At 39.1% G+C, this 18,027-nt stretch overlaps 1 protein-coding gene across 1 annotated transcript in view; it reads left to right on the forward strand.

The window, feature by feature from the left end:
* Positions 1-18,027, forward strand: part of HCF136 (photosystem II stability/assembly factor, chloroplast (HCF136)) — a 220,862-nt gene that overhangs the window by 181,482 nt on the left and 21,353 nt on the right. Inside the window, exon 7 of the mRNA XM_089789355.1 lies at positions 14,990-15,105. Coding sequence (XP_089645481.1) covers positions 14,990-15,105 — 116 coding nt within the window. The remainder of the gene's footprint in view (positions 1-14,989; positions 15,106-18,027) is intronic.

Genomic DNA, 18,027 nt, shown 5'->3' on the forward strand with positions numbered 1-18,027 from the left:
CCCCATTAGAAATTGAAGCTCCCACTGATGGTAAATTTGGTGTAAGCAATCTCTGAGATCACACTGTTGGAATATAATCTAGTGAGGAAAGGAAATCTAGTTACTTCTTATGAGCATAATGGTATAGGCCAAGACTCAAGGGTAATGAGCAAGCAAGGCCCCCCCCATCTTGTAGATATCTTGCTCATTTGGCATAACATAAATCATTGAAGTTGACATCGAAGTTGTATCAAGTGTTGGTTCCCAAAACCATAGATTGGAAATCCAAGAGCTTGCCAATTCTCCAATAGAATTCCACAGTCAGTTCTTGCCAACGAGCGGGAATGACTTCAATTCCCTTGCACTTCAGGCTTCGTTACACCTAGGCGGGTAGACCTTCACCTTCGAACTTGATCACTTGGTTCAAAGCTTTTATATAGCGAATTTAAGCTTGATGAGCTCTCCGGTTGGCGAAATCCTCAAACTCGGTCAAAATGAAATTGAATGCTGATTTCTTAAAATGGTTGAATGCTTTGTATAATGTTATTAATAGTTGATTTGATGTTTGTACGAAGGAAGATATAGATTTTCTCACTTCAAATATATATCCAATGATTCAAAAGACTAGTGCGTTTACTTAATCGGGCAACCGAGTCAACTACAATGAAGATTTTCACATACAACTTTATAAAGTTTACGCACTTAAATTATAACCAATTTAATAATTAGGACATGACAGATCAAGTATATATACATAATTTTAAACTAGTCTAGATTGCATTTTTTGGATATAGACACGAAAACAATTCCATATTTCACTATATCTATAATGATCGAGTTTAAAATGCCATAAATGACACTGTCCACTTATCTAACATTTAAATTGTTTACAGAATTGAGAGATGATTATAAAGGACAAATCAACTATAATCTAAATCTCCATGCCTTAAATATAAACAAAAGACTTTTTATTCATTAAAATATAATAAATAAATTTATATTACAAAGCCATATTTTTGCTCCTTATTCCTCTTACAAGTGAATGTAAAATACTTTTTCTTGTCGAATGTTTTTTTCAAATGTCTTTTTAACAAATGATTTATCTCTTAATTATGCTTGGTCATACAAGGGGATGTAACCTTAAGAGTAAAGAGTCATATCTCTTTCTTAATAAACAAAGGAATGGTTTGTAATTAAACCTTATACTGACTTCCAAAAAAAAAATTTTTTTATAATGCTTTGAACATTCATTAAAAGGTTTCGATAATTTGTTTGATTTTATCTTTTGTTCTCCTTTGTCTTCATTGTTTTTGATATAAAAGCAGCCAAAAGTAGGGGGCTGGCCCAAAACAACAATGGTGTAACTACCAGCAAGAAACCAACAAAAAACCAAACATACCCTTAACGCTTTACATAAAAAATATCAATAAAATAAAGGTACTAGAGTTCATGTTCTTAAAACTAACAAAGTTTAATAGATTAAAAAAGGGCATGTAGGTTGTCAGCGCATCGTACCACCCACAACCCAAACTCAAGTTCCATTGAAAAACCAAAACCATCTAAACTAGATGGAAAGAAACTACCAGCAGATAACCAAAAACACCAGGCACTGGAAAGATGACTCACTGGCATCTTTCTTCTTGCCTTTCCCAACTAACAGAACCTTAGCCCAGTCCTCCGCAATGAAATTGTATAGCAGTTTCGAATAATCTTTATACAGGCCTTCCTCCTTCTAGTAAGCCAGCAACTGGAGGGTGGTCGCCATCACATGTGTCACCTTTAGAGAAAATTTAGAGAAGAGGTTGAACCCTTCCTTTAGCGCTTGGCACTGGTCCTTCAGTTCCTGGATGTCTTTGGGAGTAATAACCACCTCCTCCGAAGTACCAATCTTTAGTTCTTTGCTGCAATTCCTGGGGGACTTCCTCTTATCCTGCACATCCAGATTGTTAGTGGGAGCCCTTAAGATTTCTAGACTGTCAGGCCTAACAGGGGAATAAATAGTATCAAGGGAGGCTTTGTTAGCCTTAGTGTCTCTTTTATTAGCAGCAGATAATAGGGTGAAAGTGGTAGGAATATGGGTGGGATCTTGGGAAGGGTCCTTGGTAGGGTTTTCTGCCTCAAAATCCCATTTACCATCCACAATGTCATCCCATTTCTCCTCCTCTTTATTATCAGTATCCTCCTTCAACTTCTCCTTATCATCCCCCAAGGTTTTAGTACTCTCCTCTGAACCTTTCTCCTCTTGAGAGCGTCTAGTCATTTGTTTAAATCTACCTATGGTCTTAGCAAGCCTACCCGTTATTCTTCTATTCCCATGACACTCATCATCCGAGTCCCCAAACTCAGCTTCCACCCTCTTTTCAATTTTAACTTTTTTATTGGCAGGCGGCTCCAAAACTAGGGTTTTGTTTTTCCTATTCTTGATTGGGGTTTGGCTTGGAGATGTTTGTGGAGTAGGGGCATAGCTACCACCTGCAAACTCAAGACGAAGGGGGGCACCATTGGGGAGGAAATTATCAATGGCTATGACTTTGGGAGGGCAAAGGGCTAGGTGGAACTGAAATAAACAAAACATGATCCCTTGGTACAAAATGGTAAAATTAGCCCCTTTCTTCCTTTTCTCTTCTTTTTCTCCCTGACATCGATAGCTATCCCTTCTAGGACATGAATAAAAAAAAAAGGGAATGTAGACCAATTCCCTATTACGAAAGTGATTAAGTAAAGGGAAATGGTAAAAATAATGCACACCATATCTACCTTTTAGGGTAAGATACTTCATTATGACCAGACACATGTCGTCCTAGGGCTGTGGTAACTTATCCCTCCAAAAACCACCACAATACTTATCCGAGGCTTCATCACCTCTGAAAAAACTAGACAGACTAGCTTCATCCGTCACCTTCGTGATCTTTTGCCACTTGCCAGTTATGTCAAGGCCCGTTGCCATAGCTATGGTCTTCTTGTTCACTTGGAAGGTGATACCATTGATAGTGACCCTACTATCCTTCCAGTTGCTGATGAATTGTTGAGAACAATTCTTGTCGTAGCTGGCTATGGCTTGCATGTATGGGACAAACCCCTCTTCCTTCAACATTATCCAGGTTGCCTGCCTTTTGGAGAAACCCTCCATCTTCGTGGGCTCTAGTCTATTAAGGTCCCCACCCATGATTTTAACTTGCTTCTCAACAATATCACTTTCCACAAGCTCTGTAGTTTTCATTTGCAAGAAAGACACTACTTAGGAAATCGCAGAAGTAGGGTTAAAATTTGTGTGTCCGGCGGTTAAAATGGCTTCTGCCTTACTCTTCACGAAGATAAAATATCCAGACTATCTTAAAACATCATTATAGAGAGTGTAAATGATCCGATCATACCTTAATGATCTGACAGTCATAATAATGATGGCATTTTCTGTAATCATCCCATACTGCTAAAAAATGATGGCTCATTTTTAAAAGTCAAGGTTATTAGTTTCCCTCCATTTTCTGTGCCCCTGCGTGATGCAATCCACATTATTGATCCTTGCTAAATGTCTTCTCATATTTAAGATGATCATAACCATCGTTTTATTAGTAAAGCCACAAAAAAAAAAAGTTCTCCAAATTTGGGTAATCATCAAACATAGTTTAGACGGGTCCTTTCCCTACTTATGAGGGACTTTATGTAATTTGGTAGCATTTCAGTACTCGTCCAATTTTCTAGGGTATCCAATTCAAATCCCAAGCTTGCCATAGCATCTATCATTGCATAGCCTTCCTTGAAAGTGTGCTATAACTCATATTGATCAAGGGTCGTTAGGAATTACCATATGTCCTCCATTATGCCATGTAATGCCCAACCCGATTGAGCACGCCCTTGGACAGAGTCAATGATGAGTTTAGAGTCACCTTCTATGGTTAATTTCCTAACCTTCATCTCCACGACAAATTTGAGGCCCCAAAGTAAGGTAGTGGCCTCCACCACATTATTAGATCCTTATCCTAGATTCCCTGAGTAGGCTAACAACACTTCTCCCCTAGCATTTTGCAGCACATGTCCAGTGGCTGCCAAATCTTTTCTCACCGCCCCATCAAAATTGAGCTTGATAGTAGACATTGTTGGAGGGATCCACTGGGTACTTTTTCTTGCTAAAATTTTTGAGTTGTCAAAGTGCTGGAAGTTGGGGAGAATGTTCCAATTTCTAGCAATCTTCCCATCCTTCATGCTTGGGGGTTCCTGTGGGGCTTTATACTTGGCCATCATAACATTCTTCATAACCAGCTTCCTCAAGATCTCTCCCACTACCTCCTCCCCTCTTTCTTCATCCTTGAAAGCCCTATTATTCCTCTCCTTCCAGACACCCCAACAAACTTGTGGGGGGAGGATATTCCCAAGGATTTTGAGATGGGTGGTAGAATGGACAGTTCCAGTTCTCCACAAATTGTTCCATTCCTCTATTCATGAGCCATTCCAATGGGAATTTTCTCCAAATGTAGGACCATACCCTTAAAGTATAGGGGCATTCAAGAAAAAGGTGCTCTATGCTTTCCTCTTTGTCATTGCAGAGATAACATCTGTTCGTAATCGGTATGCCTCTCCTCCTTAGATTGTCAGTTATTAAGATCCTGCCATGCATGACCATCCACTAGAAGAAATTGACTTTTGACAGCAAGTGACTAGTCCAGATCTTTGTCCAACTGATTGGGGTCAGATCCTTTTCAAATATAAGGTGATAGGCAGAATTAACCGAGAACTGACCATTAGTCCTCCTATCCCAAACCAACTTATCAGGTTGAGCATGCAAGGGGAGTTTGTGGTAGCTTATCAGTTCCTCCAATTCTTTAACCAAGGGGTCCTCTCTGTTAGGAATATTAGCAGTCGATAGGCGTTTCCATTTCCTTTGGACATCAATATACTAAGCCAACTTCTCCCCCACCATTCTTTTTAAAGGCTCCTGTAGGCCACTGAATTTGCTGTAGATTAGTGGTTTCCCCCCCAGCCAGTTGTCCTCCCAAAATCTTATTCTATTACCATTTCCCACCAACCATCTCACCCCTTTCCTCAAAAGGGACCTATTCTTAAGGATGCTATTCCAAACCTTAGAGCCACTTGAGAGGTCATTATTGAGGAGATTATACTTGAAATGGGTGTTGGCTAGGTATTTAGCCCTCATGATTCTGCCCCACCCGGTCTTGTTTTCCAACAATCTCCACCCCATTTTGGTGACTAGAGCATTATTCAGATAAAAAATTCTTCTTATTCCTACACCACCCCCACCTTCTCTTTGGGTTTACAAATAGTCTCCCAAGTAAGAAGGTTCAACTTGTTTCTCTCCTCTATACCAGACCATAGGAAGTTCCTTTGCAATTTTTCGATTTTTTCAGCCATACTCTGATTAATCTTGAAAATGGAGAGAAAGTAGATAGGTATACCCTGCAGAGCTGCCACCAATAGTTGGAGTTTCCCCGCAGTGCCCAATATTTTACCTTGCCACCCAACTAGCTTCTTATGCATCCTTTCTAGAACAATGTTCTAGAAAGTGGTGGAAACATCCTTGATCATCAGGGGGAGACCAGACCCAGGTAGGTGTCCAGGAGGATCACAACGTGACATCTTAGGATATTTTTAATCTTAACCTGCAAGACTTCAGGGGTGTTAAAAAAATAGACTTTACTTTTAACTAGGTTAATTTGCTGACCTGAACAATCCTCATAGTTAGTGAGTAGATTCCTCCGAGCTCTAGCCTCCTGATAGAGGATTCGCCAAATAGGAAAGTGTTATCCACGAATTGCTATATAACCTTAGGAGGTAGTGCAGTAGTAGGTTGGATACCTTTTATGTCGCCCGACTCTACCAACCGACCTTCCCAACATTTCAGCCACCATAATGAAAAGATAAGGGGATAGAGGGTCACCTTGTCTTAGGCCTCTAGCAGCTTGAAAGTTACCCCAAGGGGTCCCATTGAGAAACACCTCATATTGTGCGGTTTCCACCATATTTCTTATGACATTCACAACGTCCTTTCTGAACCCCACCTGTTCCAAAACATCATAAAGGAAGGTCCAATTTACTCTTTCATAGGCCTTTGAAATATCTAATTTGAGGGCCTTTCCTGATCGTCTACTTTTTTCCATGGAGTGAATGATTTCATGGGTGGTAATGGCATCATCTAGGATTTGTCAACCTAGGAAAAATCCCTTTTGTGGGCCCTTGATAACCTTTTCCAAGAAGGGTTTAATCCTATTGACCAGCACCTTGGAGAAAAATTTATAAATGGTATTGCAAAGGCTGATTGGTCTAAAATCCCTTATGTTTCTGGGTGTCTGGATCTTAGGCACGAGAACAATAAAGGTTCTATTGATCCTTCTTAGCATTTTCCCAATTCTGATCATGTCCCTAGTGGCCCAAACCAGCTCATTTTTAATGACTTCCCAGAAATGCTGAAAGAAGGCCTGTGGGAAGCCATCAGGGCCTAGAGCCTTAAAGGCCATCATAGAAAACACAACTTTTTTCACCTCTTCTTTCGAGACTTTCTCCCTTAGCTTATCCTTACCCTCATTTCCCAACATAGTTGGGATGGTATTGAGCATACTTCTCGTAATTATATCTTTGTTCCTCTTGTCCTCCCTTTGGTAGGCATCCATGTAGAACTCAACCGCATATTTTCCCATATCCTCCTACTCCTTCCAGACCCTTCCTCCCTCCTATTCAAGGGAGGTAATGGTGTTTCTTTTTTCGTGTTTTGAAGCCGATCTATGGAAGAAAGAGGTATTCCCGTCCCTTTCAGAAAGCCAAGAAATACGGGAAGACCTCCTCATTTTTCATAGTTTCCTTCCACCTCCCCCTGCAATGATCCTCTTGGGTGGTAGCCTCTGTATTGTCCCCAGCTACCATAGCTGCTTGTAGCCTCTTAAGTTCCTCTTCAATATCTCTTTTTTTTTAAACACATCCCCAAAAGATATCTTTTCCCATTCCTTAACATTCCTCCTAACATTATCGAATTTCTGGGTAAGCCTGAACATTGCAGTCCCCTCCACTTGATGTTCCACCATTCGTCCCCCTTATTTCTAAAGTCCAAGTGAGATTGCCACATAATTTCATATTTGAAAGGTTTAGGCCCACTTACCATACCATTTTCCCAATTGAACATAATCGGGGAGTGGTCAAAGATGGTTCTTGAAAGGTTAACAAGAGAGGAGGGGATGAGGTGTGGCCAGTACCCCAAAACTAGGAGTCTATCCAATCTCATTTAGATCAAATCCTTACCCTTCCTGTTATTGGTCCAAGTGAAGGGGTTCATAAAATCTAAGAGATCTTGCATGCTTTCTAAGAAGTCATTGTTTACCCCCCCCCCGCCCCCCCAACTTTTCCGAAGGGTATAGGGGGGTGTTAAAGTCCCCCATGCACATAATATTTTTATCCTTCATATTACCCAATATTCCTCCTACCCTCCCCCAAGCTCCATTTCTTTCGGCCTTGGCATTCAGGGCATAAATGTTAACCAGGTTCCACAGTATTTTTCCATTGTTGAATTCCGTAATCATGAAGTTCTCTTCTTTATGGACCTCCCTGCCAGTCAAAACATTGGGATTCCACATATTTGCTATACCTCCTGAGGCCCCTTCCACTTCCAAGTGATAGAAGGCAGCCCCAAGCCATAACTTATCAGCTAGCTTAGTAAAAGTTTGGTCAGTCATCTTAGTTTCCTGAATGAGAATACAATCTACCTTTTCAACTAGAATACTATGCTCCACAAAGTTTCTAGGACGAGGACGTTTTAGGGGATGGGAATGTGTTTCCAGTACAAGTATGGGTCAAAGCCAAAATTTAAGGGAGCGGACCTCAGGGGACCGCTATAAAATATAGGGGATTTAAAAAATTTTATATAGGGAGAATTAGACTTCTTTAGAGATATATTTCAAATATGCATATCATAACAATGATAACATTGATAAACCATTCATCATAGAATACATGGAAGTCAAAAACTATCGAGATTAAAATCAAAATGAGAATATGATATGATGATATATGATATATCCAATATCGCATACAATTAGCAAAAATGCCCAAAGGCTCCAAGTATCAATGTCTCATCATCATGCATGAAATCAAAATGATATGATGAAAGTAAATACTAGAAGTGTAAATGAGATGTCCAACTCCATAATAATCAAAAGCAATAATGTATGTATCTGCAAAGTGGAAAGCCAAATATATGGCTGTCCTCTAGGAATCTAAATCTCAATCAAAATCAAGATCATCGTCAGTCTCCTCCTCTGAATCATTGATAGGGGTAGGCGGAGGGTCCTCATCCAATGGAACACCAAGCAACCTGGAGGTGTGTTATCCTCATCAATCTGCAATGCATCCTCAGGATTAACATCCCAACATAGTGTTGGAGTCTGTCAATACTCAAGACTCTGTCGCTCCTATAGTCACAGTACACTATGAACAGCCACAACCTTCTTCGATCGTTTAGACGTAAGGTTGTTCCTCTTGACCGATTGGATGAAGCTATATATAGATCAATTCCTCTCTGCAGTAGAGGAACTTGCAACTTGTGAGAGAAGACGGATGGCAATGCCTTTCAGCTTAGGTGCGTCTCTACCATGACATGTCCACCATCCAATGCGGTCCCTTTGAGCTAATGTAGCTCTATCAGCCCTCGCCTATGGTCTACCAAATGTTGGACCACAAAGATTGGCAAAGTCAAGTCATTGCCCTTGAATTTTTGCAACATCCTCTGCATTATACAATTTTGAAAGGAGGCCCTCCTTCACCTATATTGAACAAACAAAAATTTAGAAGTTAGAGTTTATAAACTTTACAAATAAAATAAAAATTTTAAAAACGTATTATAAAATCAGAAATCTTTAACATAAATTAAATTCACCTCCTCATCACTAGATGAAGGCACTCTCCCAAGCCTTGGTGCATACCATTTTAGATTGACTGCATAGGCTGCCATATGAAGTGGGTTGTTCATAGTGTTCCACTAGTTCGTTACAATGAGCTAAAGATGCTCCTCATAGAACTCCAAAGTAGGTTTCTTCTCTTTAATAGCTTACTTGATCTGCCCAACCATGCCATCAAATTTCTCATAAATCTTTCCAAGGCTAGGAGAGTCAGTATCAGCATATCTAATGACCTGCACGATAGGGTCAATGAAGGAGCAAATGTATTTGCAAATGAAAGAAAATTGCAAGTGAGAAACATCATATGTTTTAAAAATCAACAAGTGCTTAAATTGTTTTTATTAAATCAGCAATAACAATTATGATGTCAATTATTTAAGTTTCTTACCTCATTGTGGTCCACTAGTTTTCATCCAGGATTCTTCGTTTGACAAGTCTTCCATCTGGGGTGCTTGATTCACGCCATCTATTCCACTCTGTATTGACCACCATGGATTGTAAAGCCTCTTGGACCTGAAGCATCCTCTCCAACAAAATGAAGTAGCTAGCATATCGAGTCTCCACAGGCTTGAGGAATTCTTTTTTGGAAAATGTCCTAAATAATGCAAGAGATGTGTGATGATTGCAAATAAACATTTGCACGTCTCTAGTCTTAGACACCATACTCTTTATCCAATCAATTTTTCCAAAGTCCTTCAAGGTGTTATTCAATGCATGTACACAACATGGGGTCCAAAAAATGTGTCTATAAGTGCTCTCTACTATCAATCCAGCTAATTTACACACCCGGGCTGAATTAGTGACTACTTGCACAACATTTGAAGCCCCTGCCTCTTCTATAGCATCCTTCAAATTCTGAAATTGGAAGGATGCATCCTTTTTTTCCCCAAACAATCAATGGCTCTAAGAAAATAGGCCCCTGCTGTATTAGTAACAATAAGATTGATGAGTGGCCGATGTTTGATATTGGTCCAACCATCCATGATGATAGAACATCCATCACTCATCCATGTTCGTCTCATACGCTCCATCAAAATATTTACTTTTGAGTACTCTTTGTCAAGGATAGTGGTGCGTAATTTAGTCTCTCCTGGTGGTACAAATGAGGGACCAACAACATAAATATCTTTGCACATTTGTTTATAGAATGAGGAACAAGAAACATGGTATGGTATGCCATGAGCAACAAGAAATCTGCCAATGGACTCTTCAGCTCTCTCTTTTGCTTGTATGTTAAATAAATCAGCCACATTGGTATCTCTCTTAGTCTTGGCCTTTCCCTTTCCTTTACTAGTAGTGCTAGTGGGAGTGAGTGTGGGAGTGAATGAGGATGTGGGTGTGCTACTTGTAAGACCCCTGGATTTCAATAACTCCCACTCCACATACAACCTATTGGCCTCAAGTTTTTCATCATTTTAAATTTTTTTGCAACCTTTCACCCCTTGCCCACCTATCCATAAAAGATGACAATACACTCTTCTGTAGCTCTCAAAATAATGCTTCTTACATATATGAAACTCCCATTCCCTGCTAGCCCCTGAATTTTTCTTCTTATTGTTGTCTACTTTTGTGGCAAATTGTAGGAGAGGTTTCTTAGGGTTGAATGGGCCTTTGGCATTTTTTTTAGGGCTTTGGAAGGGCACTCAAATGGATTAGGCATTGCATCTTCCATAGGGACATCTATATTAAGCTCATCATCCATGGCTGCCTTAAGTCTTGTTCTTGGTCTTTGTAAATGTGACACTTGAGTTTCTTGCATGGCAACATCCATGTTATCACTATTTCCCTCACTCTTATTGTTGCTCATGTTTTTGCCTTTGGATTTTACAATGTTTTATATTGCTGCAAGTTATGGGAAAAAAATTAATTTCAATATTTCATTCAACATGCACTCTCTATGTCATTGGAAAAATTGAAAAATGACAACAAACAACAATAAATTTTGAGTCAAACAAAAAGAAAATAAAAAACATACCTAGAATGAAGTAGAAATGAAGGCAAAACCTCCTCTTGCACCTCCAAAACGCACTTCTATTTTGTTGTTGCTGTTTTCCTCTTCCTCTTCCCAACTTGCAAACAATTCCAAATGAATAATGCTCTTTTAGTATTTACCTCTTGTTATTTGAAGCCACATTAGAGTTCCCTTATTTTAGAAACCTCCAATGTCCATGTGGAGCCTGGGTGGAATTGAAAAATTAAAAAAAAAAAAAAATACATTTTTTTTTTGGACTTTTAACTTAGCCGTCACTGGCTGGGAAAAAGGGGATGGCATTAGCAAAAGGGGACGGTTGAGGGACAAGAATGGAGTCCTCGGCATGGGATTCCGTATCCCGTTTGTTAGCAAAAAGATTTGCAAGTTTCAGGGATGGTACCCTTGTTCCCCAATTCGGGATGTTGCAGGGGACAGCGGAAACAGGTACCCACGTCCCCATTTCATACCTGGTATGGGGATGAGCATAAAAGGGCTAGAAACGCGTCCCCGTAGAGCATAGCTAGGAGACATTGCCTAAGAGCATACTGTTTCTGCGAGTTATTCAACCCCCTAATATTCCAAGAAAGGAATTTCATTTCTTACCTTTCTTGATTGTCTCCAGTGTAAGCTGTCTTCCATTGGTCACCTCCCTTGTTGCTTGCTTCATTCGTGTTGTTCTGCTGTTAGGATGTCCCACAGTATTTGTTACCCTCACACCTGCTTTCTTTCCAGCCCTAGTCTTCTTTTTAGGGAATTCCCAATCTCGCATAACGCTTGTTTGAGAGGAAGTAGCCGAGAACCATCATACCCTTCCGAGAGAGCCATCATACCCTCAGCCACCTCAATGCTTCTCATAACTTTGGCAACGGCTTCCTCTGGAGTCACCAATTTCGGCCTTTTTGGGGTTACATTCGCCTAATGGGGGCTATTAGCCATTTTCTAGTTTCACCATTATGGGAAGCTCCTATAACCTCCTTTAGCAATAAGGAGTTCTTGATAGGCGTAACCAACATTGTGGTCTGTTTCTGGGCTAAAATGATTGGGGACCCCATGGAAGTCCTGATCGAGTTCACTTGGCTCCCAGTTATAGTATTTCCTGTAATTTCTTCTACCATTGGATCTCCTCGGGGGGTCCCAATCTCATCTTCTTCCAAGTTCTGGTTTGCAATTTCCCCTCCCGCAGCTGGGGATTTCAAGAGGTCATCAATCTCCTTCCTAAAAGGATATTCCTCAATGTCAATCCCAATTTTCCCTACTTCACTTGGTGACACATCCAAATGGTCTACTTCCGCCTCCTTATCTTTCTCGTGTCTTATCTTTGTGATCTAGCTTTTTGGGTTAGCCTCCTTCTCAACTTCAACTCCTGCAGGAGTGACTGAAGATTCACCTAGCACAGTGTTAGGCTTCACAATACCTAGCAAGCCTACCTTTTGCTTATCCTTCTATAATAGGTCATTGAAATCTGTCATCACATGACTGAAACGACCACATTTTTGGCTGTAGAGGCCAACGTTCTTGTACTCAATAGTCTGGACATTTTTCCTCCACTTAGTGGATAGTGTGATCATGGTTGGGAGTGTCTTGTTAATGGTAACATTCACACAAAATCTAGCAAAAACTAATCTAGATTTTTGCAGGGTTACCTAGTTTGTAACAACAAAATGACCACCTATCCATCTGAAAATCTTTTAATTCCAGAATTCCAGTAATAAGCCTGGTAGACGAACCCAGACTGGGGCTAGGCTTTGGAGCTCTTGGCTAGCATCAAAATTGGGGTGCCATTTAGCCAGGACTAAACAATGTTTGCCATAGTACCAGGTCCTAGAAAGGATGGCCTAGGTCCTCAACAATCGTGAAGTGAAAGCAGAAAAGACCACTAGGCATAGCTGAGACACTCACACTACCTTTGACGGACCACTTTTGTGCCACCCACTTCCGAACCATCTCAATTGTAGGTCGGAAGGAAATGAACTTGCCCACCACACAATGTTTAAGGGAGGCAGTGGCACTTTCTACAACACTATACAGGAAAGAGATTTCCGGTCCAGTAGCACCGTGGGTAACCTTGGGATCTACCAGCATGAGAATCCCACCTTTCCCTTGACAAGTGCGTTTTTCCACCCTCCATTTGGGACGGGAGGAGAAATAGTGTTCCCATCCTCCTTTAGAGTAGAGTTAACTCCAGAATCTGAAAAAAAGGGGTTCATGTATGCTGTCTAGACCAGAAGCATTACCCGAGAAAGTAGGGGAATCTTCCCTCTGAAGCGCTAGCACCATGTTTAGGTCTAGGCGCTCCAGAATCCTCTACAGGCTTGGGCCCTTCGGGGCCATTTCGATTCAAAATTCAAACCGTCTATGAGTGGGAAGTTGCAGAGCCAAAAAATTTAAATCATAATCCTCTGTCTTCATTGTTATGATATCTTTGGTAAATGTTTTTAATTTCCGTCAAAATTAGGTGCAACATGAATGCTCAGCTCAGATGGAGGCACACGATACTTGGAAAATATGTGTTCTTCACAGACACTCCAAAGAAGGGAAGAATAAAAACAGGAGGAAACAATACACAAGTTTTGAGATAATTGATTGGATCTTCCTTGTGTGATACCGCTGAGTATGTTATGGCACCGTACGTATATTGCTAGGGTATTGTGTGTTGGCTCACTATTGGAATCGATTTGTATTATGTACTGGTCAAAACATCGTTCTTTCTTTGCAAAATTCATGATCGGGCCTGTCTTATATTATTGTTTTTATTGCCGACTTTGACTGGGAAAATTTGTGAAACGGTAGGAACTGATTCCCAAGTTTTAAAGGTCAGTAATGGAGGAAGTATTTGTCTTTCTATTATCATGTCACATCATCACAAAGCGCTCTTTGTGATTCATATCCTTCAAAGATTATCATTGAAGCCTTCTTGGAATAGTTTGTTTACAATCCATATTTCTCAACGGCATACAACCTGAGTCCCGACAGCTCGTACTCTATTACTATTGAGGCAGTTATGACTCTTTTCATTACTTCCATCTTTTTCTTAGCATTAACCTGGCCTCACTACTGATGTTATGAATGCCTCTTCAAACACAACTTTCATCATTCCAGTCATGTAGATACACCCAGGCAGATGCTGAGAGTTACCTTTATTGCTATGGTTTTATATTTCTCTTACATATTTTGCAGTCACTACCAGATTCACAACAACAGCTTTCGGTTTCTCTATTTGAGTTGGGGTTGACTGCAGTTCTAAAACTGAACCCAAAATCATCGTTCTTTTCTGGAGATGCTTGGATTAAAAACCAAACCGATCAATCTTCCTTAATCTTCCGTGTGCAGACACAGCGTCTGGATTTTTATTAGTCTCCTGTTGTATCAAAGTATGATAAGAAGCATAGTCTCTGCTAGTCCAGTTGAAACTTTAACAACAACTGCAGAGACTTAACCATTGTCATATTGTTTGGTTCTTTGCAGTACAAACTTAGATCAGGAAGTCTGAATGATATGTTTGTTACTTGCAATAAGACATTCTGTTATCTCTGTTGGGATTTTATACTATATTCATCTGTTTCATATCTGTCACTGATGTTGTATCAAAATTTCTGCCAGTACATATGAATTCTTGTTATTTGCAGCATATAAGGTGATGTGTTAAGTTTGACTGTCATATACTTTTGTTTTTCTGATTGTAGGACTCATCCATCCCCACCATTGATCTTGATTGGATTGTTGTAGAATTGCTTTGAATATATTTCATCATATGTAGCATAAATGAGTATAGCCACATTCCACTGCATGAAGCCTTCATAATTTGTATCTTTAATTTGGCATCAATATTTATTTCCCAAATGGAGGCATCACCAGGAACTCCTTGCCAAATAAATTAGCCCAAAATTGGAAAAAAAAAAAAAAATACATGTGTTTATCTTGTATTTATCTAATATGATTTAGGATAATAAGTTGGTCAAGAAGAATAAAGCTTCCTTTAATCTGATTTTAAAGTGGTGCTCTACTATGAGCTTTTACGTTTTTTAACAAAAAGTTTCACAACCTTTTAGTAGGGATGATTTTCGCAGTCCATGAAGATTTTTTAGATGTAAAAAAATCACATGCAGTTGAATCTGAAAGCATTAAATAATTTTTTTTTCAGGATGAAGCTTGGGCAGCTGGAGGTAGTGGCATTTTGTTGAGGACAGAAAATGGTGGGAAGACATGGACCCGTGACAAAGCTGCAGATAATATTGCTGCTAATCTTTATGATGTTAAGTGAGTGTTTATTAGCTTTTGCATGTGAATGCTTAGTTTATGCTTTTTCATGCAGTTTTCTCTACAATTAAAATGTTTGTGTGAATATTCATTATCTTTTTAAGTTCAATCCATAGTTGGAAAACTCACCCTTGCCATGGACTCAGCAACCCAAAAATAGGACTCGAACTTGGAAGAAAACTTGGGAAAGGACTTGGCAAAGAAGAAAACTGTAGTTTTACAAAAAATAAAAAGAAATTAATGTATTTAGAGAACATAAGAGCCATAATTGCAACATTACATGTCATATGATCTCCAAACACTAAATATTTGAAATTTCATTATTCATACTCATACTTTCAAATTTTAAAATGTATAACAGCAGCATAAGTTTATAAATGTTTACAAACTTACATATAATGATATGTCCAAATGTGAAAAACAACAAACTAAAGACTACATCTGTCTCTTTCCTATCCTAATATAACTCAATATTTATGCCCTGAACTAGTAGGGGCTGAAGTATCTAAATGATGAGTTGATTCTTCTTCTCTGGGATTGAAGTCCTTGTCTTTGTCCTCCATTTAATCCAATGCTACTATTACTTCTTCTTTTGCTGCTCCTCTCTCTAATTTTGCAAAATATTCTTCAGTAAGGAGGACACTATCACCATAATTTTGCTCATTAATGGTCCAATACGATACAGATCAACATCATCCAAGTCAATGACCTCATGTGAAACAGCCTCCTTGCACATTGTACCAAATGATTGAGGCGCTTCTGAGTCACTATAACCTCTACCATCAGTTAGTTGCAAAACAAATTTATTCAAGAGATATGCATACCCATGGCTATAGCTTATTTATCTGGATTAATAGATAGAAAGCCTGCATTAGGAATTTTGTTTCAGTAGACATCTAAAATGATCATGATATGCATTAAAGGTTTTGTATACCATTTGGATCTTGGGATTTTTTCTTTTTAAATGAGAGATTGACCTTAGATGTAAGGAGAACTTTGTAAGGGTGAATATATTTGAGAGATAAGGACCCTCAACATCTTGTTAGATTGTTTCTAATGAAAGCAATGCTTCTTGGCTCTTAGCTATTGGGAGGTGGTAATATTTTTTTCTTGGAAAACTATGTTCCAATTCAACGTGTTTTTGAAGATTTGCAGGATTTAGTTTCTAGAAGAATCACCAAACCTGCACAAGCTAGAGATAAGCAAATATTGTATGATAACTCCAATCAAAAGGTTAAATTGATAATCTTGTTTAATAGGTCAATTAGGGAAACAAATGGCTTGAAGGGTCTAATGATGCTAACGTCATCAAAATATTCCATTTGTCAGAAAAAAGATTCCCCGTCTTGGCAAAAAATTCTATTGCTAACATATTTTGTTGACTTGCTAGAATATTCTTCAAAACCTTTTGTGCTATGTGTTGATGTTAGTGTGAGCTTTTTGATGCTTGCACAATTAGTTTATACAAGTTTGCAAAAAAAAAAAAATTATTGAATTTTTTCTAGTGTAATACCAGTGCTTGGTGATGCTGGGAGGAGTTTCTTGAACTTGGGGATATAGAGCCTCAATTTTGAGAACGAGGAGATGATGAGGGGATGACGGTAGGGGGCAAGGGATAAGGGGTGATGTATACTATACATATAGATCTTCAAATGCTAGTTATGAATAATGTTTCACTATAACGTACCAAATTAAAATACTTGAACATAGAAAAATTGCAACACAAACCATAACCATTGAACATTCAACATAGTAACATAGTACACACCCAATTAACATTTAAAAATCAAGATTCAAATAGAAATTCAAGTACCTGTCTTGACGACAACGTCGTTGTGGAATGGAGGAGATGGGGGTCTCGGGTACTCCAAGTACTGTATGGGGATGTCTCAAGATGGGTACTTCGAGGTTTGGGTTTGGGGGGGGGGGGGAGGGGGCTTCATTGATAGTTTCTAAAATAAATAATGAAAAAATATTCATCATGCATTGTGACTTATTTCATGTCTGTTGCTACTTTTGTGTGCTCTCCTATGTCGCAGGGCTCATATGAATGTACAAGTCAATATGATCATATGAAAAGCTTAATTAGGGCTTGACCCACCCAAAAAGTTGCCCTCGAAAAGGACCCATTTTTGACAATTTGATAGGTGCATTTAGGCTTTAGGCTTCTTTGAGTGTAATAGTGAGGTCCATTTTGTTCCACGATGTCTAGATTTTTTATTGACCCTTGGATTTTTCTTTAATTTGTGGGCTCTTAACCAAATTGATCCAAAACTTCAATTGTTGATATTTTGATGAAATGACAATTAATTTGTAGATTTTGGGACGTTAAACTCCTATATATATGTAATTTGTATTGAATGATAAATAAATGAAGAAGCATCATTATTCATGCATAAAATTGTTACCTTATATGACAGCCATATTTCATATACACACCACTAGAGAGAAATCAAACATGAACACTTTGGCCAACACAATTTGAGAGTTATGTATTGTTTGTACAAAATTATATAGTGATACAATTGGTATGAATTGCAATGCATAGACAAGTTGCTTTTATAGAAAGAAAAAGCCCTAATAGTAACAAAAAACTGAAAAGAAAACTAAACTAGGCTAAATTAGAGCTCAACTAACTAAATAGGCTAAATTAGGCTCAACTAAAGCTTCCCTAAGTCAACTTAAGCATACACAAGCATGCACACAATTATATAATGCAACAATATGCAAGTGTGTGATGCAACAAATATGCATGGTCTAAAACATCACTTCGGGTGAATGCTACTCTTTATCATTAGCCATAGTAATAGAGGGACGCAACCCCCCTCCTCCCTTTTGTCCCACGCACCGAGTACTTGGGGGCTCCGTTCCCCCGCCCCCAACAACGCCACCAAATTCCACCACCTCCGCCAAGGATGGGGG

Source organism: Cupressus sempervirens, chromosome 6 (assembly GCF_028749045.1).
Source record: "Cupressus sempervirens isolate cs-2001-9-10 chromosome 6, ASM2874904v1, whole genome shotgun sequence".
NCBI lineage: Eukaryota > Viridiplantae > Streptophyta > Pinopsida > Cupressales > Cupressaceae > Cupressus > Cupressus sempervirens.